Below are 27,660 nucleotides of genomic sequence, written 5' to 3'. Positions count from 1 at the left end.
ATCACATTTCATACAACTAAAATTTCATGATATTGAGACTAATTAAGAATTTTGACATTTCTTTTTGAAAAAAAAAGTGATGGATGCAAGTCAACACATGCATCTGCAGGTTCCATGAGAAAAAAAACCCCACATGATTCAGCATGGGTTATAGATATAGAGCGCTTATTACACATATTCATTTTGACTTTTCTTTTTACAAATTTGGAAAAAAAGGTTTCATTAGGACCTTATTTTTCAAATTTAGGGATTCTCTGATAATTGCTTCATGTTGGAGGTATTTAAGGGCTAAGCAACCTTACTCCGTGTGACCCATTACTTCCATTTTCTAAAATGGTGCCAATCAAAAAAAAAAAAGAAAGTTGACTGTGACGGCCGACGCTTCAAGGATAGGTGGAAATTAGACTATTTCTTCACTAAAATACGCAAAAACTGTGTCTGCCTCATTTGCAAAGAGACGTCACTGTTTTTAAAGATTTCAATGTGAGGCGATATTACCAAACAAGACACGCTGACATGTACGACAAGATTACAGGGAAGATACGTAGCGAGAAATTGAAGCAACTTGAAGCTAGTTTAATGTCACAGCAGCAGTATTTCGCAAAAGCCCGAGAGTCGAAAGAGAAAAAAATAATTAAGCAAACGTGACACACTGAATGGCTTGCTAAAATTTGCTTTAATATATTGTTCTAGGTAAAGGACGTCAGCCAAGGTCGGCCCCCCACATTTTTACCACACCAAATCTGGCCCCCTTTACAAAAAGTGTGGACACCCCTGGCCTAAATGATGCTTGGCAGTATTCATTCCCTGGAAACGTGTAACATTATTGTGTCTATTGGATTGCCGCACATTCAGTAAAGCGAGCGAAATAGCATTGCTGATTCCTCTTTCTTCTTGACATCTAGCAAGGGAAATAAATAGAGGCAAAATTCGCAAATGTAACTTTAACGTTCATTGTTGTACCAATGATCCCATTCTATAACTGCCCTTAAAACTAACCCGTGCGATTGTAGTACTCCGGAGAGAAATAATAGTCCTATGTTAGGGTGACCAAACGTCCTCTTTTGCACGGACATGTCCACTTTTCACATCCTGTCCGTATAGTCCGGCCGGGTTTTATAAATTCATGAAAATTCATGATTTTTCCGGGACTAATTTGAAGAGAATCCCTCCGGCAGCTGGGGGGCAGCACCTGCCTGCGTTGACGTAGCTCTTACTAGTAGGGGGAGAAGGAGTAGTTCTAAAAGACGTTTTTGCTGTTGTATTGTGTTACCGGGATCCCCAAGGGGCCGTTATCCTTTTTCAATATGAATGGCATTACAAATATAGCGCAGAAGAAAAAAATTGGGCGGCGCAAAAGAGAGAGAGGCAGGTGCTAGTTGAAGTTGCGCAGAAGCGCCGTGTTGAGTGGCAGTGTCCCACGCCGGTTCTGTTTTGTTAATAAAAAGTCTCCACTGAAAAAAGCCCTCCGACGCATCCATGTGTTTTATACACTTTGCCATCTAATCGAGGGAATTGACTGACACTTTGCACAGAATACTACGATACTGTGCTGCCTGTGACGTAACGAACAATACGTATATAATCAAATGCTCATATTCCCAAAAGAATAATTAAGTTGAAAAAACCTTTATTCTACTTTGGATACATATTTGCGCATGCATGCGCAGTCACAGACTGTATACTTACATACGGTACATTTCTATGGATCTGCAGTATATTATTATTATTATTATATTTTCATCATCTTTTTTTGTGCGGTTTTATTGTTTGATTATTATTTAGAAATAATAAATCCTGTTGAGTAAAAAAAATGCCATTTAGGTCGATGCGCCTAACGTGTCACAACCAAAATGCAGAGGTTTCAGAAACAATGGAATCCCAGGTTCACCCTTTAATTTTATGCTATGCTTTGTGCCGCATTTTTGCCACATTATTGCCCCCCAAAAAATCTGTGTGTGTATGGTGGTGCATGCACACCTGGACTTGAGCCTCCTGCAGCCACAGGAAAATACTGTCTGCCTCTAAAAAGACATTGAAGTATTGTAGGCATGTCTTTTATCTTAAGTGAAGATAATGGATAAGTACTGGAATAATACGGGCTTCTGGCAGGGTGACAGCCGTTTGTGGTAACTGTTTTCGTTCTCTCTCTCGCCCTCCCTGTCTCTGTCTCTTTTTGCGTTTTTGTTTTTTTTTTTGCGTTCATTCCCAATGTAATGACTTACTTTTCTGTTTTCTATTCAGGTTGCTGAAAATAGGAAGTTACACGTTTATCAATCTATCTGTCAGGGCTGTCTCTGCACCCTGTGTTTTCGTGTGTCTGTTGGTGGGCAGAGGTGGGTTGAGCAGCCAAAAATTGTAATGACGCAAGAGTGGCGTTACATCAAAATTATATTACTCAAATACAACTTCAAGTACAAGTAGTCAACCAGAACAAATTACTCAAAAATATTTAATGAAAAGAATACTCAATTAGTAAATATTGAGTAACTGCTTATAATGTATGATTTATTTTTTTAAAACATTGTAATCAGACAGACAAAAACAAAAAAATATGTGAAAATTTCGGAAACTCTAAATAATGAACACATTTACACAAGGGAACAACCAGTTAAAGTTTGTCCAAATGCCGGCTTGTTTTGGCAAACACAGACCCCACATTATGTAGCTGCTCTTTCGCCAGGTATATATAAGAGAAACGTGCTGTGTATATGAGGCCATGGGTGTTCCATATTTACCATTGGAGACAGCTGCCAATGCTTTATTCTAAGTGGTTTTTAGCCATTGAGGTCCTGAGCCTTTTTAGTTGGTTTTTAGCCATTTTAGCCAAGATACTTTTTCTTTTATCTCTATATACCAGGGTTCACTAAATCCGGACCTCGGTGCCACTTTTCCTGTCGTGTTTTCCATGTCACCCTCCTCCAACACACCTGAATCAAAATAATCAGGCTCATTATCAGGCTTCTGGAGAGGTTGCTGATGACATAATCATTTGATTCAGGTGTGTTACGGGAGAGAGACGTGGAAAACAAGACAGGAGAAGTGGCACCGAGGTCCGGATTTAGTGAACACTGCTATATACCATGTAAAAATGTTTGGCATGCCCTGGGTAGCTTGCTTGATACATTTTTTTCTAAGAACAACGTCATCTACATAACATATCATATCACCATATTCGGCCCAAAAAAACACCAAACACCAAAATCATCAAATTCCAATTAATAAAATATACAGAAAAGATGCGTCAGCCATCCTGTCTCAAGCACATGAACGCCTTTTAGTGCATACTCATGCATGGATGAACACTTTTTTTCTACCATAAAATTAAAACAATCATATCTACGGTGTTCCGTTGTCTATGGTGCCAAATAAAAACTGGGCCAGAGTTTAAAATCCACACTTTCGAGGAATATTAACAGCGACGCTTTTTGTGATTTCATTTTTTTAAACTGGGCTTTTAAGACGCCACGTGGTTAATCACGCCGGCGTGATCATAGGACTCAGATGGTGACATGTAACTTGCAAACTTTTGTTTGGTTATGTGACTGTATTGTTACATCCGATTGGTAGAATGGAGTCATGTGATTATTGTTACTATGTCTCCTTGGTAGAACTGGTAGCGCCACTGTGTGTATTTCTGGCAAAAAAAGAAGAAATATAATGTGGAATAAAGAGGAAAAATGTAACAACTCTAGTGTGGCTCAAAGTAGAGGCATAAGAGTAACTTTTCTTCACACGTCTACTCAAGTAAAAGTATAAAGGATTGTGTGGTAAAACTACTCTTAGAAGTACATTCTTCTCGAAAACTAATGTGTTGCTAGCCACCTTTGTTGGTGTGGCAGTGTTCTTGCTTCGGCCCAGCTCAAATCAGTTGCCCTTCTTAACGATCATTCTCAGTCGCCACTATATGTCAAATTACATATTTAGAGCCTAGTAGTTCCAAATTATTTTTAGCAATTCTGTTTCACTTTACTACAAGGCTAATTTACAGTTTTATTGTCACTCTGTGCATAAATAGCTGACACTATTTTTTTTTGTTAAGAATTACCTTCATGTAATGAAGTCTTTTTTGTTTTAACATTAAAACACAGCCATTATAAAAGCAATAAATAGCTAATTATTTAAGCAGCCCTTTTACAGGACACGGCACGAAGATTGTGTGTGAATACTATTCAAAACATTTTTTTCAGAAATGTAGTCACACCTTAATTGACTTATTTGATCGTGGCAGTTACAGCTATGGCTAATTTTCTGTGCCCTGTGGGTGCTTTGTAATCTTGCTGACAGACATGTAATCAAACAAACAGACACGAGTGAGAACAAAAACTTCTTGGCAGAGTGCATAAGTACAGTACAAAGTGTGTTATTTGATATCATCACATATTAATGATGAAATGACTGTTTTTCTGATCGGAACTGAAACTCTTTACTCTGAATCGCCTTCTCCGTTCTATGCGTGCACCCACCAACCCTACAAACACACAAGGTATTGTGCATTCCTGAGGAAGCCCGTCTGAGCAACACATGAAAAACAACGCATTCAAACAAGAGCACTGTCAGCTTGATGGGCACCGTGACAGCTCCAAGACTGCAAGTCAAATTTTAACAGGGCTTAAGGCAAACATGTACTTTAAACTTCATAAAATGCCCCACTATTAGCCTGTCTGCAATCTGCGTCCAAACAGGTGAAGTTGTGACACGTTTCTATTTTTTTCAACTCTGAATCACATTCTTGAATGCTTCTGTTTATGGTTATCTTCGTCATGATAAGTCGGAAATCTGGCATGAGGAAAACCTTGATAAGAAGTCGTAAACATTCTTTCTCCTCTATGCCTCAAAAGACATACAGATTTTGAAAACAGATTACACGGAAATGCTTTGTGGACATTGTCTGGCTTCCTGTTATAAATTTGGACTTGAGCTATGGCGATAAATAATCTTTTTTCATCACAGGAATCCAACTGCCTGAGCAAATTCAGACTTGTATTTGGTTTCACATTGGCAAAACAGGTACTTTGGTTAAGTGAGTGACCAATCTTGAGTGGCCTAAATGCACCTAATGTATTTCAATGGTCAGAGCAAAGATCCACAGAAATAAATCATTAGCCTACTATGAGTCAGTGCATATTTACTTTTGTGTTTTAGGCCTTGTTAGCACCTGACACACACCTAACGCACAAGTGCTTAAATACTCTCTGACTTACACACAGACACACACACCTACAAGGTCATGGACTCTGGGGTAAACAGGTGTGTTTCCCTACAGGTGCTTCAATCTCTTAGTCAGGAAGATAAATCACTACTAGAATGCTTGCTCACAATTTAAATGTGGTTTCAATTTAAGTTTGGCCTATGGCAGAGGTGTCCAAACTGGTCCTTGAGAATGGCCTTAGGTCCTGGTTTTTATTCCTACCAATCGAGTACAGACAGTTTATCCAATGAAGTTTCTGCAAAAACAAGCAGTAACTGACTGCACTTAACAACATGTACCACCTACGTTTAAAACATTGAGCTGGTTTGTTTCCAATTTGCTTGTGCACGCATGTTAACATGGTAAAATCTACAACAGGGATGTTTTATGTTTGTAAATGTGTAATTATTATTATTACGTCGATGGCGATCTACCAGACGATCGCAACGCTAGTTTGGGTAGATCGTGGCATCAAAATAAATAAATAAAAAAACACCATTATTTTTTTTTTTTTTGCACTTTTGTACTGTTTTTGTACATTGTTAATTATGTTATGTGAGCAACATATGTGGTTATGCATCCCCGCTCTTCAGGTAGATTGCGGAGATTGTCTCCTTAAAAAGTAGATCTTGGAGCAAAAAAGAATGAGCACTCCTGATCTACAATTTGTTGATAACGCCGATATAAACATAAATTTACTTCGTGTGACGAGACCAAGCTATATAGTTCGATGGTATTTGCAGCATTTAACAACATACAGATGACCCAAAGCAATGCTGGATTACCGGAATAAAGAAATCCAAGTTGAGTCTTAAGATCTGTTCGTACAGTCAACTGAGCGGCAAAATGTAGTGTACGATTCCGAGGAAAATAACGTGTCTAGCTCAACCACTGTTCAATTTATTTCTCATGATCCATGTAGAGAAGCTGTATCAAACCCATAGGCCAGGGGTGTCCAAACCTTTCCACATAGGGCCGCAGTCGGTGCTGGATTTCATTCCAACAAAACAAGACAACACCTTTTCATCAATCTGGTGTCTTACTAGTGTAATCAGTAAAAGGAGTGAAGTGGTCAGATGCCTCACAAATTATTCAAATACTTCATATAATGTATGGAGTACGCAGATAGAAAGCATGGCGCTTGCCATGGTCCCGCCCTGCAAAGTGACAAGTGATAAGTGGAGGTTGGTTAACGGGTGACCTCACAAAGGATTTGTCCAGTTGTTTTTGTAGTCCGTGAGGACTACGTGTGTCCCAATACATGAAGCAAGGTCTATGCCTGGATGAGAAGATGACTGAGAACTCAGACAGCAACTCCTTTACTGAAAGTAACCCAGCTACAACTAGACTAAGAGAAGAGAAGAAGTATGTGTTATAAAAAATTTTTTTTTAAATTAAAAAAAAAAAAACTATATAATGATAATACCAATACTACTTCGCAGTTTTTCACTTATTGTGGCGAGTTTTGGTCCCCATAAACCTCGAAAAACGAGGGATCATTATATACAAAATCTCTATCATTATTGAGATTTAACATAAATTCACGTGCCAAAACATATATATATTCAAGCCAATCAACCGCTTCATGTGATGCAAAACCCAAACCAGCTGGCTATGGCTCTGAGATAGGTGACCACCTCACTCGTTAGCAACTTCATATTAGCATCTGTGCCTCATGCACGAGAAGTGAGAGGTCCTTATTCTATTGCTATGAATGATATGTAAATCGAGGTGAAACACGCTGTGCAAATATTCATTATTATTCCCATAATTTTATCTTTGTTTTATTAAAAATATAAACACAATGTAAATTCATCTGTGCTGTTTAAAAGCAGTAAGAAAAAAAATTACTTTAAAGTGTTTAATATTATGAGCACCTGTGTGTTTACATTTAATCACAAAATTCCACCACGATCAACTTAAGTTGCTGATTTACTTCCCACTTAACTGATGTTAGCAGTAACCTGGATCATGTCAAGACTATCAGTGGTCTGAATGTGTCACAAAACACTACAAGACACAGAATCCAGTGGGGCACTGTGCTACCTTCAACCTCTTGTTTAAATATATCGGAAGGTCACTCCTCTTTTCAGCGCTGCAGTCAACACAGCGTCTGGAGAACAAACATGGGTTTGTTCTCCATCCTGCTCCCCTCCCTGCAATTCTGTACGCCCCCACAGAGCTCATTTGGGTGTGTGGGGTGTGTTTGCGTGTGTGTGTCAATGTCTGTAGGGATATGTGTGTCCTTTTCTTGTCCTCTGGCACGTCAAAATTCCCAAATTGTTGTGTCTTCATATTTACCGCAATCCCAAAAGCACCTATGCGCAAGCTTAACTTTAAGCCCTGGTAGACTGGGATGCCCTAGCTACATGTACACTCATCAGCAATATCCGAACCCAAAACTATAGGTTAAGAACTTTTTGGACACCCACGCGAGCCTGAGGCGCTTTGTGAAGGGCTTGCCTAATTCTCTGGCCTGCTCTGGGTTCAGCTAATCCCCCATGCATGGGCCAAATACCATCTGTGTTTGTTCGGCAACAAAGGAGGCACTTGTTAATGACTTTCCATGTCTTCACTGGAGTGCTGCTGAGGGTGCGGGTAAAGAAAAGAATCAGGCTATGGAAAAGACACATCAGATGGGACAAATTAAAGACCACGATTTATCGCCATTACTTCTAATAGCTTTTGAAGAGCGTGGCTTGTGGAAAACAGACATCACGAGAAGGGCAACTCTTGGAATCACTTCCAAGATCAATTATTTTTTTAAAGGATTTTATTATTAAACATGTTAAAATATGCCTTTGATTAAATCATTTTGTTTGGCAAAGTTTTAACCCAGATGTCCTTCTTAACGCACGCCTCTACATTTATCGCTACTGAGAAATGGCCTGCAGTGTGCATGGCTTGTGACCCCCAGACTTAGGACTGTGCATTAGCAGGGCAACCGAGGTGAGATGTTTTAGAGACAAATTAAGAGAGAATTCAAGAAGATTTGAAGTGTTCAGAAAAGAGTAAGTACACTGCTGGCCAAAAGTATTGGTATCCCTGCAATTCTGTCAGACAATGCTCAATTTTTCCAAGAAAATGATTGCAATTACAAATTTTGGTGGTAGTATCTTCATTTATTTTGCTTCCAATGAAAAAACACAAAAGAGAATGACCAGAAAAATCATTATCATTTTACACAAAACTCCAAAAATGTGCCCGAGCAAATAATTGGCACCCTTAGCCTAATACTTGGTAGCACAACATTTAGACAAAATAACTGCGAACAACCGCTTCCGGTATCCAATTAGTTTTTTTTACAATGCTCTGCTGGAATTTTAGAACATTCTTCTTTGGCCAACTGGTCCAGGTCTCTGAGATTTGAAGGGAGCCTTCTCCAAACCACCATTTTAAGATCTCTCCACAGGTGTTCTATAGGATTCAGGTCTGGACTCTTTGCTGGTCACTTTACAAGTCTCCTGTGCTTTCTCTCAAACCATTTTCTTGTGCTTTTTGAAGTGTTTTGGGGCATTGTCCTGCTGGAAGACCCATGACCTCTGAGGGAGACCCAGCTTTCTCAAACTGGGCCCTATGTTATGCTGCAAAATTTGCTGTTAGTCTTCAGACTTCATAATGCCATGCACACGGTCAAGCAGTCCAGTGCCAGAGGTAGCAGAGCAAACCCAAAAAATCAGGGGACCTATGCCATGTTTGACTGTGGGGACCGTGTTTTTTTCTTTGAAGGCCTCATTTTTTCCCCTGTAAACTCTATGTTGATGCCGTTTCCCAAAAAGCTCTACTTTTCTCTCATCTGACCAAAGCATTTGTAATTGTAATCATTTTCTAGCCTGGTACACCAGACTCACCGCTGTTCCAGCTATAGAGTCTGGCGACCAATGAGCGGATCAAATTTCCAGGGCGGAGCAAGCCACAGCAAACAGACAGCGAAGTGGAGCAATCAGTGACGGGCAGACGTGACGTTGGTAAAGGGACAACTCTCGCGCGGCGCGAGCAGAGAACGGAGAAGTTTATTTAACATGGCTAGCACAAGAGAAGACTGTTGTCAATGACTTGTCTCGATGCGTTTTTGGTCATTTAAAACTGATTTTACCGTGGATTGGAACATATTCTTGGCTCTCCTGTTCGCCATCTGTATTGTTGTGGCGACGACCTCGAACGCGGAAGTTTGACGTTGCTGGTTAAGAACACGTCACGCAAATAAACAAATCTGATTGGACGGATGATTTCGTACTGGCTCGAGAGGCCGTTAAGGAGGTGGGTCCCAGACTATTCTCACAGTGTTTGAAAAATACAGGGTGAACAGTCTGGCCGTGCCAGGCAAATCATTTTCTGGGAGAAACTGAGCATTATCTGAAAGAATTCCAGGTGTGCCAATACTTTTAGACAGCACTGTACTGTAAAATCGTAGGGGAATGATGAGGATGAAGTCACCATGCAAGAAGACCTAGGAGGTTTATTGCAAGGGGGAAGTTAAATGGCACTCTGTGGCCACTCTTAACAGCTGAAACTGAAAAGAAAAGAAAAGAAAAGAAAAGAAAGACGTTTAACCATGTATGAAATTGGTAGAGAAAATTTACTGTACTTTCCGAGACTTCTCTAACCAGCTGCATCAGCGCAGTTACCGCCAGGCAGTATAGTTCGTTTCAATTGAATTCATGAACAAATACCAAAACAGTCGAAATATACCGGTACTACAGGTTGATAGCAGTAGCATAGAATTAGACACACTGCACTCCTGAAATGAAACCAGCATGTCTCTGGAGCTCCTAAGATGACACTGAAGATTTATTAAGTGATTTGATTGTCCACAGTGTGCTGCTCATGTTGGCAGCACATTTTGATTCTTTAAATGAAATGTGCTTGTAATTCGAAACAATGGCAAGCCACGCACTGAGCGTGTTTTGCAAGCTTTGGACTGAACCCTGACCTTTGGATAATCCTTTTGACTAGCTCCACTTTTAAATTAGCGGTGTGACAGACTCATCCTCTTGCTTGAGCATTCTAAATTATGTACATTTTTACACGTCAGTTATAAATTTATATTACACGCTATTTCGCCCCCCTCCCCCTAAAAAAACCCCAATAAATAGTACAATTAAGTGAAGCGTGCATATTTGCCATCGTTCCCCTGTTGCTGTCCTTTTCCACTCATCCAGGCTTATCAGCAACTCGCTTGGCAGAGCAAATTTAGGCAGCGACAAAAACCAACAACCCGCACTGGTGCTGGCCCTTTTTTCTAACCTGCTCAACTGTTAACTGTTTTTTTTTGCCCTGCCATGCAAATGCATGCTGATCAAAGCGGACATGATAGGACAACGCCTATGTGGGGCCTCTTCCTAAAACCAACAGTGGGTTCTAAATGAACAGGGGGTTCCATGGCCTCTTCCTCTTTTTGATGGCAGAAAAGAATGAGTAAGACACTTTCTTCTACCCCCACCCCATTTGTCCCACCACAGCAAATATCACTCAATCCAAGTAACAATTTTCCAAATATCCTAAACTTTCCTTTAAAAAAATCACATTATTGGAACAAAAAAATAAACACGAACACTATAATTATTTAAATGTACCACTTAAAAAATAAGATAATGGTAGTAGTAGTAGCAATATTAAGAGGCCGATCATTCAATGAATAACCTACCATAATAATTTTACTGGGGAATTTTTTATTTTTTTTATAGAATACTAGTTGAGATTACCGGTTTTTGTCCTTCTTTTCCATATAATATTGCAGTATTATTGGGCAAGACACACACACATAGTCCTGATATGATTTCAATGTGACCAGGAAGGGACAGTAGAGAACATGTAGCAACTCGGAGCCTGACAAAGAAGGAATGACCAGAATGTACAACACAGTCTGATAGTGAGAGTGTGTGTGGGCCCTTCCCTCAGGCTTCAGTATATACTGGTATGTTGAGTTCAGGAATGCTTTTACAATAAACATCACATACTCTTGGAGACACACATGCGTGCTGACCTTTCTGGTACAAACACACAAGTTCAGACATGTTTTGGGAGGTAAGAAATGTTTTTTGTTGTTGTTGTTGCTGCACTGAATCAAGGTGACCCGTTAGCAAATTGCACAATTACTCAGTTTGATGTCGATTTTATAAATAAAAAATATCTAACTGGTAGAGGTGGGAATCTTGGGACACCTAACAATTCGATTACGATTACAATTCAGAGGCTTCTATTCGATTATAAATCGATGATTGATGTACCACCCGACCCCCTTTTTAATGTTTTGTACATTAGCTACATAATTGTTCAAAAATCCTCTCAGGCTAAACCAAACTAATATTTCAGTATCAAGTTAACAGTTAAAAACAGTAAATGAAATACTCAAGTCCCTATTCTGTCTCAGCAGCTTTAAACTACATTCAATTAATTTAATGTTGTGAATCAACCGTTAAAGTTGTTAAAATTGCTCCCGTTATTCCATAATTTCCCTTCTGTCTACTTTCGACATGTCAAACTTTTGAAACGGTTTCATCATTTAAAAATAGATTCAAGTCAAGATTTTGCCAATTTAGGAGTATTTTATATAAAAAGTTTATTAGGTCCGCTAGAACACATTCAAGTCAAGATCTTGCCGAGAAGTCTACTGCTTTAAGATGGTGGCTGTTTACTAACACCGGCAAGTCTGTCATTTCGCATCTAATTCTCTATACATGTTCTAACGCCGTCGTCGTCTGTCATTTTGCATCTAGTTCTATATATGTGTGATATCTACCGTAGCCGTATGTGGCCGTATGTTTGTAGCAACTAGCAACTGGTTGTTGTTTGTAGCAGCTGTTGGCCGCAGTCAGGTATTATTGTTTTTTTTTTTTTTAATCTAGCGGCATGAGTTGAACATGATATTTACTTTTACTCTTGGTCCATTGCTCATTGCGTCCCGAAGACCGCGCTGACTGTGTTTTAGTTCCGCTTTACCTGTTATAATTCAATAATCGGAATTTGGATGTTTGAGAATCGTTCTCGAATCTTCCATGGCCGAATATATATATATATAAATTAGGAGTTCCAAAAAATTGATTATTACATGCATCGTGATTCGATTACGATTCATAAAGGTTCAAAAACAATTATTTTCCCTCATAACTTTATGGCAGCCGCTCGTAGCAGACCGAAATTCAAGACACGTCTGCCGTCCGGACAGCATTGACGGGCGCTCGCACATTATGATGGATGCTGCTGGTTACTGAGAGAGAGATTTACTCCTTTTTAAAAGACTGGAAAATAAATTTGTGTATGAAACAGGCAGGTACAGAAGTGCGACCCTGCGCAAGTTATTTTTTAGACCAAGAGGGGAAGAGATAGCTCGTTGCTGCTTGTCTTTCAGATGTGCAGCAGTAGTTTTAAGGCATTTCAATTAAAAATGTCCTGAGTGTGTTGCTAAGACCTGTGTGCATCTATAAGAGGTGAGTACATGAACCTTCCTGTTCTGGTTAGCCTTTATTGTAGTTGTTTTTGAGATGTTAATAGTTGGCGGTGAGCGCTAAGCTAATTAGCTAATTCGCTAACGTGTATTTCATATGCAGAACGTGTAAAACCATGATTAAGTACAGCGGTAACACTACAAACATGTGAAATAGTACATAAATCTGTGAAAACAAAGTGTATTGGTTAAAAGAAGTCTTATTTCTAAAGACACTTTGTTTCCAGAAAATCTGGAATTCATTCCACCTGTGTAAATTTTATTGTATTGTTGAGAGAAATAAGTACTCCCTTCAAAATGGTTAATATTTTTGTACTTTCTTGTAAAAAATAAATAAATTAATTAATTAATTAATTAATTAAAAAGCAGCTTAAGGGCAGCTTTTTGTTGTATGGGCATGTTTCCATCGTTCCTGTTGAATCATTGGGATATTTTAAATAAATAATGGACATAAATGTGTTTGGCTACTGTATTTAGTAATGTACGATGCATCGATAATCGCGATAATCGTGATAACCGCGATAACCGCGATCATCGTCAAAACCGTGATCATCGTTAATTGATCGAATCGTAGCACCCTGAATATTAATCGAATCTAATCGTAGGGTGCCTAAGATGGCAAACCCCTAATATATAGTTGGATGGGTGGCTACATTGTCAGTAAAGGTGTGTGAAATTTTCGATTCTTAGATTATTCGCGATTCGGCCGTGGAAGATTCGAGAACGATTTACAAACATCCAAATTAAAATAACAGTATTATGCTAAATGGAATATGAAATAATCAAAATGCATTTATTCAGTACGACATGGCAAAATTACTCCATAATGGTCAAAACCGTCGACTTCACCTTTAATGTCGCACCTCCCGAATGATATTTTTATGCCACAGTAGTTAGTCCGGCTTTTGTCATTTCCCTGCCCCGGCTTCGGAGAATGTAAACAAACCAAGAGGCGTGACAACTAGCCGACATGCTAACCTGAATCGAGTGATGTCTCAAAGTCTCATTTTCGCTTTTCGAATCGAAAACTCACACAAAACTAGCCCGGATCCTCACACATGGCGGCGGGGTTGTCGACTGTCTTCGCCGATCGGCAACCCACCCAGCGGCCAGCAAGTTACAGCTCGTTCCCCTGCTGCGGACAGGAGAGCTTGCCGGGGAGGCAGCTGGAGAGTACCGCCGGACAAACCGGTCGATGTCGGAGGAGCACGTAGCTGCCACATGGTCAACACGACTATGGCGTAAAATATTGCTTTACTACACGGCGAAGACGTAAACAGTGGGAGAGGGTCGTGCAGTTGTTGTGCAGCTAACATGGCAGGATGTGTCTCAGGCGAACTTTTCTTCATGTCCGTCCATGATCAAACGTAAATAAATAGTCCTTTGTGTAAAGAAAGTTTGTAGTGTTTACTTTGTAATCGCTGTATTCGCGGCCATTTTTTAACATAAAGTTAAAGCCATTTCTGATGGGGTTGAAAATTTGACAGAACACCAGGCACACGAAGAGGGCAATAAGCCAAGTATAGAGGGGTGTTTGAAAACAAGCCGTCGGTCGTCGGCCGAGTGGGATTCTCGGTGGACAATCAGCAACTAAGTGCATGCCACCTCCATATTAAAACGTATATCTTGATCCCAGTATTTGACATAATACAATGTTTACTCTCTTCCTCGTAAGTCTACAGGTCCCACAGTAGTAGGGCTTGTTTTGGCCAATATCCGCGGTGAAGGGGAACCTTTTGAAACCCCAAAAGGCTCACACGCCTCTCCCTGGTGCAGCAACAATTTTCTGCAGCCGTTTGACTGGCGTGATGCGAAAAATAAACAAATTAATCCGCAAAATTAGCTGAATCCGCAGTCCATCTGCATGCTATAAAGCAATGCTGTATTGTGAGATGCTTACCCGGGTGACGTCACATACGCATTCGCCCTAAACCCGAGACTGGAGTCGGAAGACACTCATTTTCATGGCTCGGGATTCAAAAATTGAATATATAAAACGATCGCTTCCACACACATCCAAGCGGTCCATTTCATTTAGGAGCATAAAACACTGCGTGAAATATGAAATAAACATGCTTTTTGGTGTCATACGCACTTTAAGCTCAAGAGGATTTTTCTACTATTTTTGTAATGAATGTGTGAAACATCAAAAGCAGCCAAAGAGAGGGGTGGTTTGGGGTTGTGCATCAGTAATCCATTTATAATTGATTCGCTGCCTCTGAATTGTAATCGCAATCGAATCCTGAAGTGCCCGAAGATTACCACCTCTAATCGTCAGTGTGCTTGCTTTCCTTATGCCCTTATCACCTTGTTTTACAAACATTGTCTAAGGAAAAATAAAATGAAATTGTAACGGGATCAAAGATTTAGCTAAATAATGTTATAGATTATATTGAATATTAGATATTACATAAAAATGTATTTCATCTCACAAACAACTTTTTCATTTTGTGTGTCATAAATGTAGATGTATGATGCCTGTGCAATGACTTGCACTTATTTGTTTACCTGTAATTACGTTGATGTCAGGATAGGTGTTTTCACATAGTTCCACAGCATAGCTGTCCCTTTCAAATGCCTCTCGTAGCTCTTTCTTTACAGCTGCAGAACCGCAAAGACGGTAAAGTCCCACCACCTGTAAACACCCCACGCAATGTGAAATTAGGTCAAGTAAATACACTGCTCATGCGAAAGTCATACCAAAGTAGGAGACGCTTTCACCCCTGAAGGATTTAAGTGTGAAAGCATTCGAAGAAGTGAGGGGTTAATGTCACTGTGTGATGCTTAATGATGTGCTGTATATTAGGGTTGTTTATCAGATAATAAATTTAATTGAGGAAAAGATACTTATTGGCAAGGCAGTACCAGTTTTATATCACCAGTCTTTTATGATACAATGAACAGTAACATCCATATTACAACAGCATACTGATTGAAGAGGATTCCTTCATCGAATACAAATGATTTGTCATATTAATAGAAATACATATAAACAGTGGCATGAAAAGTATCTGAGCCTTTTGGAATTTCTCACATTTCAGCATAAAATAACCATCAAATGTGATCTGACCTTTGTCAAAATCACACAAATGAAAAAACAGTGTCCGTTTTAACTAAAACCACCCAAACAAAGGTTTTCATATTTTAATGAGGATAGTATGCAAACAAGGACAGAAGGGGGAAATTTAATACATTTAATATTTTGTGGCCCCCCCTTTGGCAGCAATAACTTGAACCAGACGCTCCCTGTAGCAGCAGTTCAGTCCGGCACATCAATCAGGACTAATCTTGGCCCATTCTTCTTTACAAAACTGCTGTAGTTCAGTCAGATTCCCTCGGATGTCTGGCATGAATCGCTGTCTTTAGGTCATGCCACAGCATCTTAATGGGGTTCAAGTCTGGACTTTGACTTGGCCACTCCAGAATGTGTATTTTGTTCTTCTGAAACCATTCTGAAATTGATTTACTTCTGTATTTTGGACCGTTGTCTTGTTGAAGCATCCATCCTCTTTTTAGCTTCAACTGTCTGACAGACGGCCTCAGATTTTCCTGCAAAACATCTTGATAAACTTTGAATTCATTCTTCCATTAATAATTGAAAGTTGTCCTGGCCTTGAGTTAGCAAAATAGCCCCAAATCATGGTGCTCCCTCCACCATGCTTCACAGTGGGGATTGGGTGTTGATGTTGGTGAGCTGTTCCATTTTTCCTCCACACTTAACATTGTGTGTTGAGCTGTTCCATTTTTTTCCCTCCACACTTAACATTGTGTGTTACTCCCAAACAATTCAACTTCAGCTTCATCAGTTCACAAAATATTTTGCCACAACTTCTGTGGAGTGTCCAAGTGCCTTTTTGCGAACATTAAACGAGCAACAATGTTTTTTTTTACACATCAGTGGCTTCCTCCATGGAGTCCTCACATGAACACCATTATTGGCTGTAGTTTTACATATTATGATGTGTGCACAGAGAAATTGGACTGTGCCAGTGATTTCTGTAAGTCTCTAGCAGACACTCAAGTGTTCTTTTTTACCTCTCTGAGTATTCTGCGCTGAACCCTTGGTGTCATCTTTGAGGGACAGCCACTCCTTGGGAGAGAAGCAACAGTGCCAAACTCTCTCCATTTGTAGACAACTTCTCTGTCGATTAATGAACATCCAGACTTTTAGAGATGGTTTTGTATCCTTTCCCAGCTTTATACAAATCAACAATCCTTGATCGCAGGTGTTCACACAGCTCTTTTGACCGAGCCATGATGCACATCAGACGATGCGTCTCATCAAGACATTTCTTACCAGGTGTGTGTTTTATAGTGGGCAGGGCAGCTTTAAACCACTCTTCAGTGATTGGGCACACACCTGAAATAGAATGGTTGGTAAAAATTGGTTTTAATTGCTCTTTAAGTCTCCTTAGGCAGAGGGTTCACTTACTTATTTTTCCCCCGTCTGTCATTGTTTGCATGCTATCGTCATTAAAATATTAAAACCTATAAATGTTTGGGTGGTTTTAGTTAAAGTAGACACTGTATTTTAATCTGTGTGATTTTGAGAAAGATCAAATTTGTTGGTGATTTTATGTAGAAATGTGAGAAATTCCAAAAGATTCAGATACTTTTTCATACCACTGTATGCTATGGACCAGTTAGTTAAAAAAACAAACAAAAAAAAAAATGTTGAAGTCTTGTCTGAATGTCAAAATTTGTCCTGAAAACTGGCCCAAATCTTTTAAAGCTGTTAGGTTCAGTACTGTAGAGATACAATGCGAGACTTGAAAATGAAAACCCATACTACAACCTTCAATACAAATTGTGTATTAATACAACTCTCAAAACATTGTGTTTTGCATACCTACTGTACATCTAAAGGTGTAGTAATGTCAAATTTGGCATTTTTCTTTGAGTGAATTGGCAAAACCTGTGTCCTCAGAAAAGTCCAACCAGGTGCAGTTAAAATGAAAACATAAGCTAATAGGCATTTGTATTTCTGTTTCTTCTTGACCTAAGACTCCAGAGAGTAAATTTACACAACTTTATCCCAACATTGCCACTTGATACTAAAACCTGGCACCAGTTGTCTTCCTATGTTAGGATTAAGGCCGGTTAACTACATACTATAATTTCTTCTACATGTGTCTGTCTGGTATGTGGCATTGCTGACCAACTGGTGTGGTTGCCTGAGCAACGTGTTAAGTCAGTGGGCTGTGAAAGGCAAGTTGGACCCAGTTCCACGAAAGAAAGAAAAAAAAAAACACACACACACACACCCATACTACATCTCTTTCCGGGCTCCAGAGTAGAAGCACGAGGATGTTTCACCAGGTCAAGCTATTTCTGAGCTCACCGTGTTTAGTTGAACTGCGATTTGTAAACCTCACACGAGTGGGAGAGACAAAGACAGATTAGCTAAAGCTTTAGCTTTGTGTGCAAGTAAACAGAAGTCAGTGGGCACAATGAACAACAAGTCCATTCAGAAAAAAAAAGAATCTGTGTCTGGGGGAGCGCCAAGCACAGGCGGGTAACAGCTGTTAGCGGAAGAGGGCTTGTGCTCTATACACTGCGGCTGCCAAGCAACACAACAGGCAGCAGCAGGCCTGTATGTAGAATAGGTCAAACAAAACAAGTTGCTTCAACAAGCACGGGGACTCTTGGTAGGGTGCGGAGACCAACGATGGGATCAGAGGGATTTGTGTTTAGTCTGAAATCAGTTTAATGGCTGAACTATCAGTTCCACAAAGGAACAGGGAAATGGGTACTTGACTTTATTAATGCTCTCGAGTGTGAACCAAATGTAATTGCAACAAATCGTGGCTCTATTCAGACACAGTATAAAATGCACAGAAAGTCAATGACATGTACCATATTTTTCAGACTATAAAGTCCACCGAATTACAAAGTGCACCATCAATGAATGAGTTCATTTCCATACATGAGGCGATCGTTATTATATGGCGTATTACTGCATCATCATTTGTCATTTACAATTATTGTTTCATTTATTTATCATTTGTTTGATTTATGCGTTTGATGACTGATTAAGTGTGTCTTGAGCACTTTACTGGAGCAGTATAATCTGCCAACTAAATAGGTTCAAGGTCATTTAACACAACCAGATTTCACAATGTGCACTGGATTATAAAGCGCATGACAAATTTTGGGAAAGGTAAAGGATTTTACCTTCGCCTCGTTGTCTAAAAGAATATGGCATATCCACTGAAAAGACAAAAGATTACTCCATGAAATATTGGTCAATATATAATTACCAGAAATACCTACCAGTATACTATTGTTGTCCATGAGTTACATCAAAACCCCATTTACTGACTCAGAATGCAGTACAGTGTAGTTTTACTATGAGCCATAACATCAACAACAATAAAATCAGCATTACCAAATTGGCATTGCCAACTCAGCACTTGTATTTCAGATTTAATGAGATTTCATAGATACCTAACAATATCGTAGCGGCTTGTGGGTTGCAAGTATACAAATCTCAAGTTTGCGGGGCTGAAACAGTTTGGACAAGTGGAATGTGTTTTCATTTACAATACTTACAATATACAATACAATACATCTATAAATGAATAGTAGGGCAGTACGTTCTCAAGGTTACTGAGATTGTGCTGACATAAAAAGAAATTATGGTCACCGAATGATCACGCACATACAGTAACTCTAGTGTTTGAGACATGCATTATTGGATGGCTTTTCAAAAGCCCCACAATATCCAGCGTCTTAAAAGCTTGCAAAACCCTGAGGTCATGCAATTCTATGTGACTCCGACTAACAACTTGCATCAAAGAGTTGCAAAATTGTTTGTACAACCACACTGTACCCTGTCTTCCCTTGCATGTTTTAGTGACACAACATGCAGATTCCTATGGGATCTGGTGTCAGCACTCTCCAGCTTCTGTCTGCCAGAAACCCGATGGGTATTCTTTGCTTGTCACTGGTACTACTTGATCTCTGACTCATACAGACGCAACACAATATTTCAGTAATCAAAGACAGCAGCAAACTGGTGGGTGAGGGGTAGGGATGAAAATAGAGACAAGCAATTATAGTGAACCCAGACAAAGCAGAATCAATTTCACAAACAGGAAATCTGAGCAGGAAGCCCTTAAAAACATTAAGGGTTATCCAAAATGTAAGTCAACTCTACTTAGTACTTACTGTTAAAGGAGTGTGTGTTTTTAATTTTGCTCATACATAGTCCTCCTTCATCCAAGCTACAACTAGAAATGACACAATGTTGATTAAACCTATCAGCTTCTGTAAAGTATTGTGAAATTTGTCTTTCAGTACTGGAATTTTAACATAAATTATACAATAATGACCTCTTTACACACATGTGCTGCCCTTCAAAAACGCAATGGGAAAAAAAATGGAACCCACGAGATGTCACCTTTAACCCTTACACACCAAACGTGTCAGCGGCAACAAAATTACGCATATCTTTGAGCCTCATCACACTGTAATTGCGTCACCCACGTGCTGCTGGTCTCATTTGAAAGTGCGGAAGTTGAGGTCCACGCCCAGTTTTACTTGAATCAAGTAAAATGGGAGATAATGTCATTTGAGTTTCCTAGTTTTATTGCCCTCAGAAATAAGCATTAAGACGCTGTATGGGCTATGTGTTTATGACCATATTTCTGTCATTCCTTGTCATTTTTAAAAACCGAAAGCACCATGAAAGACTACATATCCCAGGAGCCATTGTAAAACGGCTGGTGCTGCCATAATTAACCAATAGTAAATAAGTAGCTAATGAAGGGTTTGCCTCCTTTCTAGGTTTAATGTCAGTTTGTTGGCTCCAGGCAACTGTTGCCCCTGGCGTGCCACATGAGATTGTTGTTGTGAACAATGGTCAAACCACGGCCACTCTGACTAACTTCTAATTGAAAGAAATGATGCCTCTCTAGAACACTGCTGCTTGCTATGTTGCGAGTTAGGATGAGCAGCATCTTCATCACATGACAGTCTAAATAAAGAGAAAAAGCCCCAAGAAGCCAATGACATAGTGAAGTCAAGTGTAAATCCTTTTACCATTCAGCCCATACTTGTAATGTTGCGTGATGACCAGCCGCAGGGAGTGTCGTTTTGTACAGGACGTCTAACATCACTATTATTCCATGCTCCCATACAAAATGTCTTTGCTTTCTGCTTTAGGCTATATAGAGTATATGGACATGAACTGTGCTTATATGTATCCATCTGTATATTTTTTATTTCTTTACATAAAAAGTTTGTAGAGTAAAAATCATCCAGGTTGTGATAATCCACAAATGCAAATACAATCCGAATATAAAGGATTTTTAAAGTAAAGTATTGTTTGCATAAAGGGTGAAAAATATACATTAAAAGTTATTGAAAAACAAATGCTTACTTACTTACTTATGCATTACTAGAAAAAAAAATTGATTCTTTTATTTTGGAGGACATACACATACAGTTAGAATTCAAGTGTTTGGACTCACCTGGCAACCCCGTTTCTCAATCTCGTTGATGCATTTGCTTATAAGCAGCGGCACCATAAGTCCCGTGTCTTCCCTCTCGACCACCCTCCACGCCTCCACACCAAAGACCTGGGGCTCCCTGTTGCCATCTGGTCCTCCATCCAAAGAGTTCTGCCACTGCTCCATCAGGTTCAACTTGACATATATTAAACCGCGAGGCTCCAGTTTAACTGCTAGCTGATGAGAACGTATTACCCTGAAGAGTGCAGGTAGGACCACTGTGCCGTGACAACAAACACGATTTCGTTTTGGAGTGGGCTCCCAGCTGAACACTACAAGCTTCAAATGCTGGGCATTCTCCAGCTCAATGTTGAAGGTGTGATCCATACCCAAAAAGGTAGTTCGACAGGTAAGGAGTGCAGTCCGTGCTTTATTAACTGAGTCCACTTGGATGGCGCAGTAAACATCACGAGAGTCGATTCGAGGCGGTTTGAGGTCCTCAGCACCGTAAAAGTGCAAGCTCATCAATCCAGAGATGTATTGGCTACACTTGGGCTGCTCGGTGAAACTATAATGTCGGAAAGCATCAATGTCCAAATCTGTACCATTAAGTTTTGAGCTTCCACTAGGTACTTCAACATCCCTACATCTGTTTCCCTTTCCTTCAACAGAACTGTGCTTCGCAGATTTAGCCACCAGCTCTGGTGAATCACCGTCACTTAAGTATCCACCTTTACTGGCAGATTTGGAGCTGCCATTGTTTTTCTTCTTGTTGAAGCTGTTCTGTGTGGACACACTGCTGTCCAAGTGGTAGCGTGAGATCACATTTCGGCTGGCAAGCCCAACACCAGACACAACCAATCGTTGAGTGCCTGAGCTTCCAGAAGTGGCCTCTGATCCTCCACTTGTGGCTCGAAGTGAATGGGATCTGGGCTCTAAATGACCACCTCCATTGCCGTTACTACTGCTTTGACCCTTAACGCTGAGTTTCCTGCTTAGTTCTGGAAGCTTCTTCATCTTCATCGAGATTTTCCTGACGGTGCGCGGGGACTTAATCTTGTCTGGGAATGACCAATTAATAGAACTGCTTTTCTTAGTAGGGTTTGGGCTGGAAGGAGGGGAGAATCCAACAATATTTGGCAAGCCAGGAACATCTGCAAAAGAAATAAACGATAAAGGACATTTAAAAAGGGAGACATGACATGTTGGATTTACCTTATATATTGGTATCCTAGCCAACAAGGAAAAATAAAGAGCAGAAAGAAGATTTAAAATGGAATTTGTCCACTCATGAGTGTAATACTATTTCCACAATGGTTAGCTTAAACCAATCTTAGATAGAAAAACCACATTATTTCCACATTCAGAGAGTTTAAACACGATTGCCTTCGTCGTGTACCTGCCTCTTTTTCACTCAGGAGGGAACACCTTGTAGCATGGGGGCCATAGCTCATGCAGGATTAAGTCTGTATCACATGACTTGGCAAGTCCTTTGATGACTGCTTTTAGAACTAACCTCATTTGGATCACGCATTAATACCCGCTTGAGGCTATACAAGGGGCTAAATGATCAAGTCTGTTTAGGCATTAATTGTGTTATAAAAAGTCTTATGAATTATATAATTATGTAGTTTATTTTTGGAAGGATCCTAAATTGAGGATAAACCTCTCACATCAGACTGGTTCTGTAGAGACAGATCAAGACAAAGAGGAAAGAAGTGATATATATAGCTTGTGCCACCCTTTATCATTGGCTCAATTCTCAGAGGCACCCTAGTTACATATTGGGTCCCACAAGTGTGGGAGGAAGCTGAAGTGCTGAAACACCATACAGTATAAGATAAGCAGGACTGGGTGTAACCAAAGTATAGGGTACAAAGACACCCCTTGTCCAGGCACTGAAAGTTCAGTATGTTGAACTGGTGGGCTTGTAAAGCAGCTGGTGAATGTACAAGTGAACAGTGCTGTTCACTAACACTCTTCAGTCAACCATGCTCAGCCACCTTTACCCCTTCACTCAGTTGCTTTCGTTATCCGAGCTTCCTGCCAATAATAGACACAGTGGCGCTCTGACAAGACGGACATGGGTGGAAAATATTGAAGGTGCAAATTCACCAAATAAAAGCTAGGGAGGGATCTTACACAGCATACCCAGAGCCCAAATCTGAAACATGTTTTCCACCAGAAAAATGCCTTGTACGTCAGTGCTTGTATAAAAGGTGTCATTGTTCACGTAGCCCTCACTGGTGTGAAAACACCCTTGGTAGTGCACAGTAAGGCAACCTCCATCCATGTGAACTGGCATGCATTATGTGATATTTTGACAGAAGCTTGTTTTTCTTTTTTTTCTTCTTTAAGTAACTCAAGAGTAATGGTTCCCACTTGAAAGTTAACCATTTGTTGCAAATAGCCATGTAACTGAGGAACTGTATCACCATAAAAGAATAGAACTGAAAACAAGACAGTGATCATTAAGAATTCCCTTCACAAAAGAGTAGACCTTTAACAAAAGGTATAAAATATTCATGGAGCTCTGCACTTTTTTTTTTTTTTTTTCAGCTTCCCGGCTCATGGATTATAAAGGACAGTTCTATCGAGGCCTTACTCAAAAGGTGAAATACAGCCTAGACCTTCACTTGAATTTTGGATCTTTATGATCAATTAGTTACAGTGGTGTTAAAAAGTATCTGAACCTTTTGGAATTTCTCGCATTTCTGCATAAAAACACCATCAAATGTTATTTGATCTTTGTCAAGATCACACAGATGAAAAAACTGTCTGCTTTAACTAAAACTACCCATTCATAGGTTTTCCTATTTTAATGAGGATAGTATGCAAACAATGACAGAAGGGGGAAAAATAAGTAAGTGAACTATCACATTTAATATTTAGTGGCACCTCCTTTGGCAGCAATAATTTCAACCAGATGTTTCCTGTAGCTGCAGATCAGTCTGCATCGATGAGGACTAATCTTGGCCCATTCTTCTCTAGAAAACTGCTATAGTTCAGTCACATTCCTGGGATGTCTGGCATGAATCGTTGTCGTTAGGTCACGCCACAACATCTGAATGGGGTTCAAGTCTGGACTTTAACTTTGTTGTGTGTATTTTGTTCATCTAAATCAATTCTGAAGTTTATTTTCTTCTGTGTTTTGGATCAGTCTTGTTGTAGCGTCCATCCTCTTTTTAGCTTCAACTTACTGACAGACAGCCTCAGGTTTTCCTGCAAAACATCCTGATAAACTTTTGAATTCATTCTTTCATTAATGTTGTCCAGGCCCTGAGGTAGCTAAACAGCCCCAATACATATATACAATAGATACGTATAGTTGATGTGTGCACAGAGAAATTGGACTGTTTCAGTGATTTCTGTAAGTCTTTAGCAGACACTCTGGGGTTCCTTTAATTACCTCTCTGAATATTTTGCGCTGAACTCTTGGCTTCATCTGTGGTGGACGGCCACTCCTTGGGAAAAACACAACAGTGCCATACTCTCTCCATTTTTCTGACTGTTGATTGATGAACATCCAGAATTTTAGAGATTATGTATCCTTTCCTAGCTTTATACAAATCAATAATCCTTGATCGCAGGTCTCCAGACAGCTCTTTTGACCGAGCAATGATGCATAGCAGACAATACTTCTCATCAAGACATTTCTTACCAGGTGTGTGTTATATAGTGGGCAGGGCAGCTTTAAAACACTCATCAGTGATTAGGCACACACCTGACTTAAAATGTTAGATAAAAATTGGTTTCAATTTCTCTTTAAGTCTCCTTAGGAGGATTCACTTACTTATTTTTTCCTCTTCTGGCATTGTTTGCGTGCTATCCTCATTAAAATATGAAAACCTATAAATGTTTGGGTGGTTTTAGTTAAAGCAGACACTGTATTTTCATCTGTGTGATTTTGACAAAGATCAGATCACATTTGATGGTGATTTTATGCAGAAATGTGAGAAATTCCAAGAGGTTCTGATACTTTTTCATAGCACTGTATTTCCTCTTCCATAGTTTGTGGATTGTGTATTTATTTAATTTCACTTTTATCCAGACTTCTGAACAGTACAAATTATGTCAAAATGCAACTGGTATTTTGTATTACAAGTTTAATTTGTCCCTGCAACTGGCTGACAACCAGTTCAGGGTACACCCTGCCTCCTGTCTGCTGAGATAGGGTCCAGAACACCCCAGACCATTGTGAGGATAAGCGGTTCAGAAAATGAATAAATGAAAAGTTAGTTGCATGGCCAAGATCGCCATTCAATTACCAGTTCGAGCCTCCCCCAAAATACATATTTTCTCATGCTTTCCTTTTAATACAGTAAAATATATTTTTTCCCACTTTAATCCTGGACCTTCATATTTCACGATGCTCTTCTATCAAACAATTTAAGAGGGAACGAAAAACAAAAAGTTGTAATTCAAAGCATCATAATATACAAATTTACCTCTGCGAAAATGGAACCAACCATGACAATATAATATTTACAAGAAAATACAACCTTTGATTTATGACAGCTCTAATGACCTTATAATGCCTGTCAATAATTGTGACACACACACATGCACACGCACGCAGACACGAAGCTCCTCTAGCCTTTGGCTATGTGGCAGAAACAATGACAGTAACTCTATACTCGAGAGCTGAGGTTCAGGGGCAATACTTTGACACATTACCCTCCAAGGCTGTGTTCCTGGGTCAAAGGCCAAAGGTCTGCATTCCTGTGCGTGACATCTGAGCCCTTTAACTATGTCTCCCCGCACCACCTACATAATGCACATGCTCCTAATAAATGACTTGAGCTCGAATTCAGGTCCATACTGTATATATACAAGAGGAAAACACATTCGTGCCCTGACCCTGGGATACACTGGGCACCCAGCCCCTAACACCTGCCAAAACAGGCGAGGAATTTATGACGAGAGCCTTTCACAACACTGGCCCCAGTCAGGTGCAGGAGAAGGGTGTGTAAAAAAGATGACATGATTAAGTAGGGTATGATTTATATGTCAAATTAGGTCTAGCTCTTATGTTGAATGTTAAATGTAGAGCAGGCCAGTCTTATATTCAGTCTTGTATTTTACGATAATAATCTGCTGTCACTGATAAGGGAAAAATGCAAACACACTTGCTTTCATCAAGGAGTGTGAGTGTTATATCCACACAGAAAATGTGTGTGTAAAATTTGAAAACCAACAGGGCTATTGTGTGCAGTGTAAATAAAGTGGTGAATGGCACACTTGTCCACAAGTTTCTTTACTTGGTGACCGCGTGGTTCTGCTCTGTGCTACTTCCTATCCACTTGGCTCAGCCCCATCAGAAGGCCTTTCAGGGGTTGCAGGAGCTTGGCCGCTTAATCACGATGGTTACAAAACCCATGCTAATATATCCAAGTATGCAGGCCTTCTCTGTAGCACAAGATGGCCACATGCCAAAGCAGCCCTCAGGGAGTTAAGCTCCATTCCAGCCATTTGTGTCCTGCCTCAACGCCAAAAGAAGAGTGGTAAAACTGGCAAAAATAATAGAAGATCAATAGTACAGCAAAGCTTTACTACATGGGGAATAGGGATCCAGCCCAGCTGTAAATACAGAAAAATAACTTGTTTAGAAATTTTCAGTTTAAAATTGTAAAATTGTTTAGAATTTAGTAATTGATACGCAATTAAACTTCTTTAACATCAATTACTACTTTCCTTCTAGATATAGCTTTTGGCACACCTTGTGAAAAAGTTTTTTTTTTTTTTCTGTGAAAAGCTGAGTATAAGAACCACAGAAAATTTGCCTATCAATTGTGTTGTGCTCAAAGCCTCACCATCCAAAAACAAGACTTTCCTGACACCAGACCGTAGGCGGAGTTTGACTTTTGTGGGAGGTGGGGCAAAACATGTTGACAACCCCAAAACGCAATAAAATTAAACTAACTTGCTCTTGGAACACCTATTAAAATTAAATTTATATACATGTTGACACTGTTCGTGTTCAATCCTCGGTTCAAGCTCTGTTGTTGTTGAAGTTTTTGAAAACTTAGGTTTCAAGAAAATCTAAGTATCGATCTTGCCTCCTCCGGTGTAGTTTTGGCTATGCAAAGCAAAGGACAGTCTCTATGGTGCTAGTCACACGATCTGTTCAAAAAAATAATTTTGACGCATTTTGAAATACTAGGATTGTTGTTCATTTCATTCATTTTTGTTGTTTGTTTTATTGCTTTACAACTTTTATAGGCAACATTTTAACAGCTAGGTCTTTATTTTAAAAGGGAAGTGTAGAATTTTTATCATTAGGCTTCATCTTTGAGTTAGCGGGGGTTTAATGAGTCGTGGGAGTTAATTTGAATAAATTACGTGCAGTTCGTCAGTTATTTTTTTAATTTCAGGGCTCCGGAGTTGCTACGCTAAAGCGAGTCAATGGTGCCTGTTTGGCATGCCAATAAGAAACTATATTAACAGATCTAACATAGTCATATAAATTCAAAATGCAGATCAGTGTTCAAAATGCCCATGTGGCCAAAACAACGTCACACCAAACTGCCATAATTCATTTCATTCTGCAGGACTATTTATTTAGATGC

At 39.6% G+C, this 27,660-nt stretch overlaps 1 protein-coding gene across 1 annotated transcript in view; it reads right to left on the bottom strand.

Moving 5' to 3' along the window:
• Nucleotides 1-27,660, bottom strand: part of syde2 (synapse defective 1, Rho GTPase, homolog 2 (C. elegans)) — an 85,204-nt gene that overhangs the window by 31,915 nt on the left and 25,629 nt on the right. The window contains exons 4-5 of the mRNA XM_057840838.1: nt 21,113-22,245; nt 15,147-15,273 (exon numbers count right to left, since the gene is read on the bottom strand). Of these exons, the coding sequence (XP_057696821.1) occupies nt 15,147-15,273; nt 21,113-22,245 (1,260 nt within the window). The remainder of the gene's footprint in view (nt 1-15,146; nt 15,274-21,112; nt 22,246-27,660) is intronic.

This window comes from Corythoichthys intestinalis, chromosome 7, assembly GCF_030265065.1.
Source record: "Corythoichthys intestinalis isolate RoL2023-P3 chromosome 7, ASM3026506v1, whole genome shotgun sequence".
NCBI lineage: Eukaryota > Metazoa > Chordata > Actinopteri > Syngnathiformes > Syngnathidae > Corythoichthys > Corythoichthys intestinalis.
The sequence above is the reverse complement of the archived record's forward strand: the minus strand, read 5'-3'. Positions and strand labels throughout refer to the sequence as shown.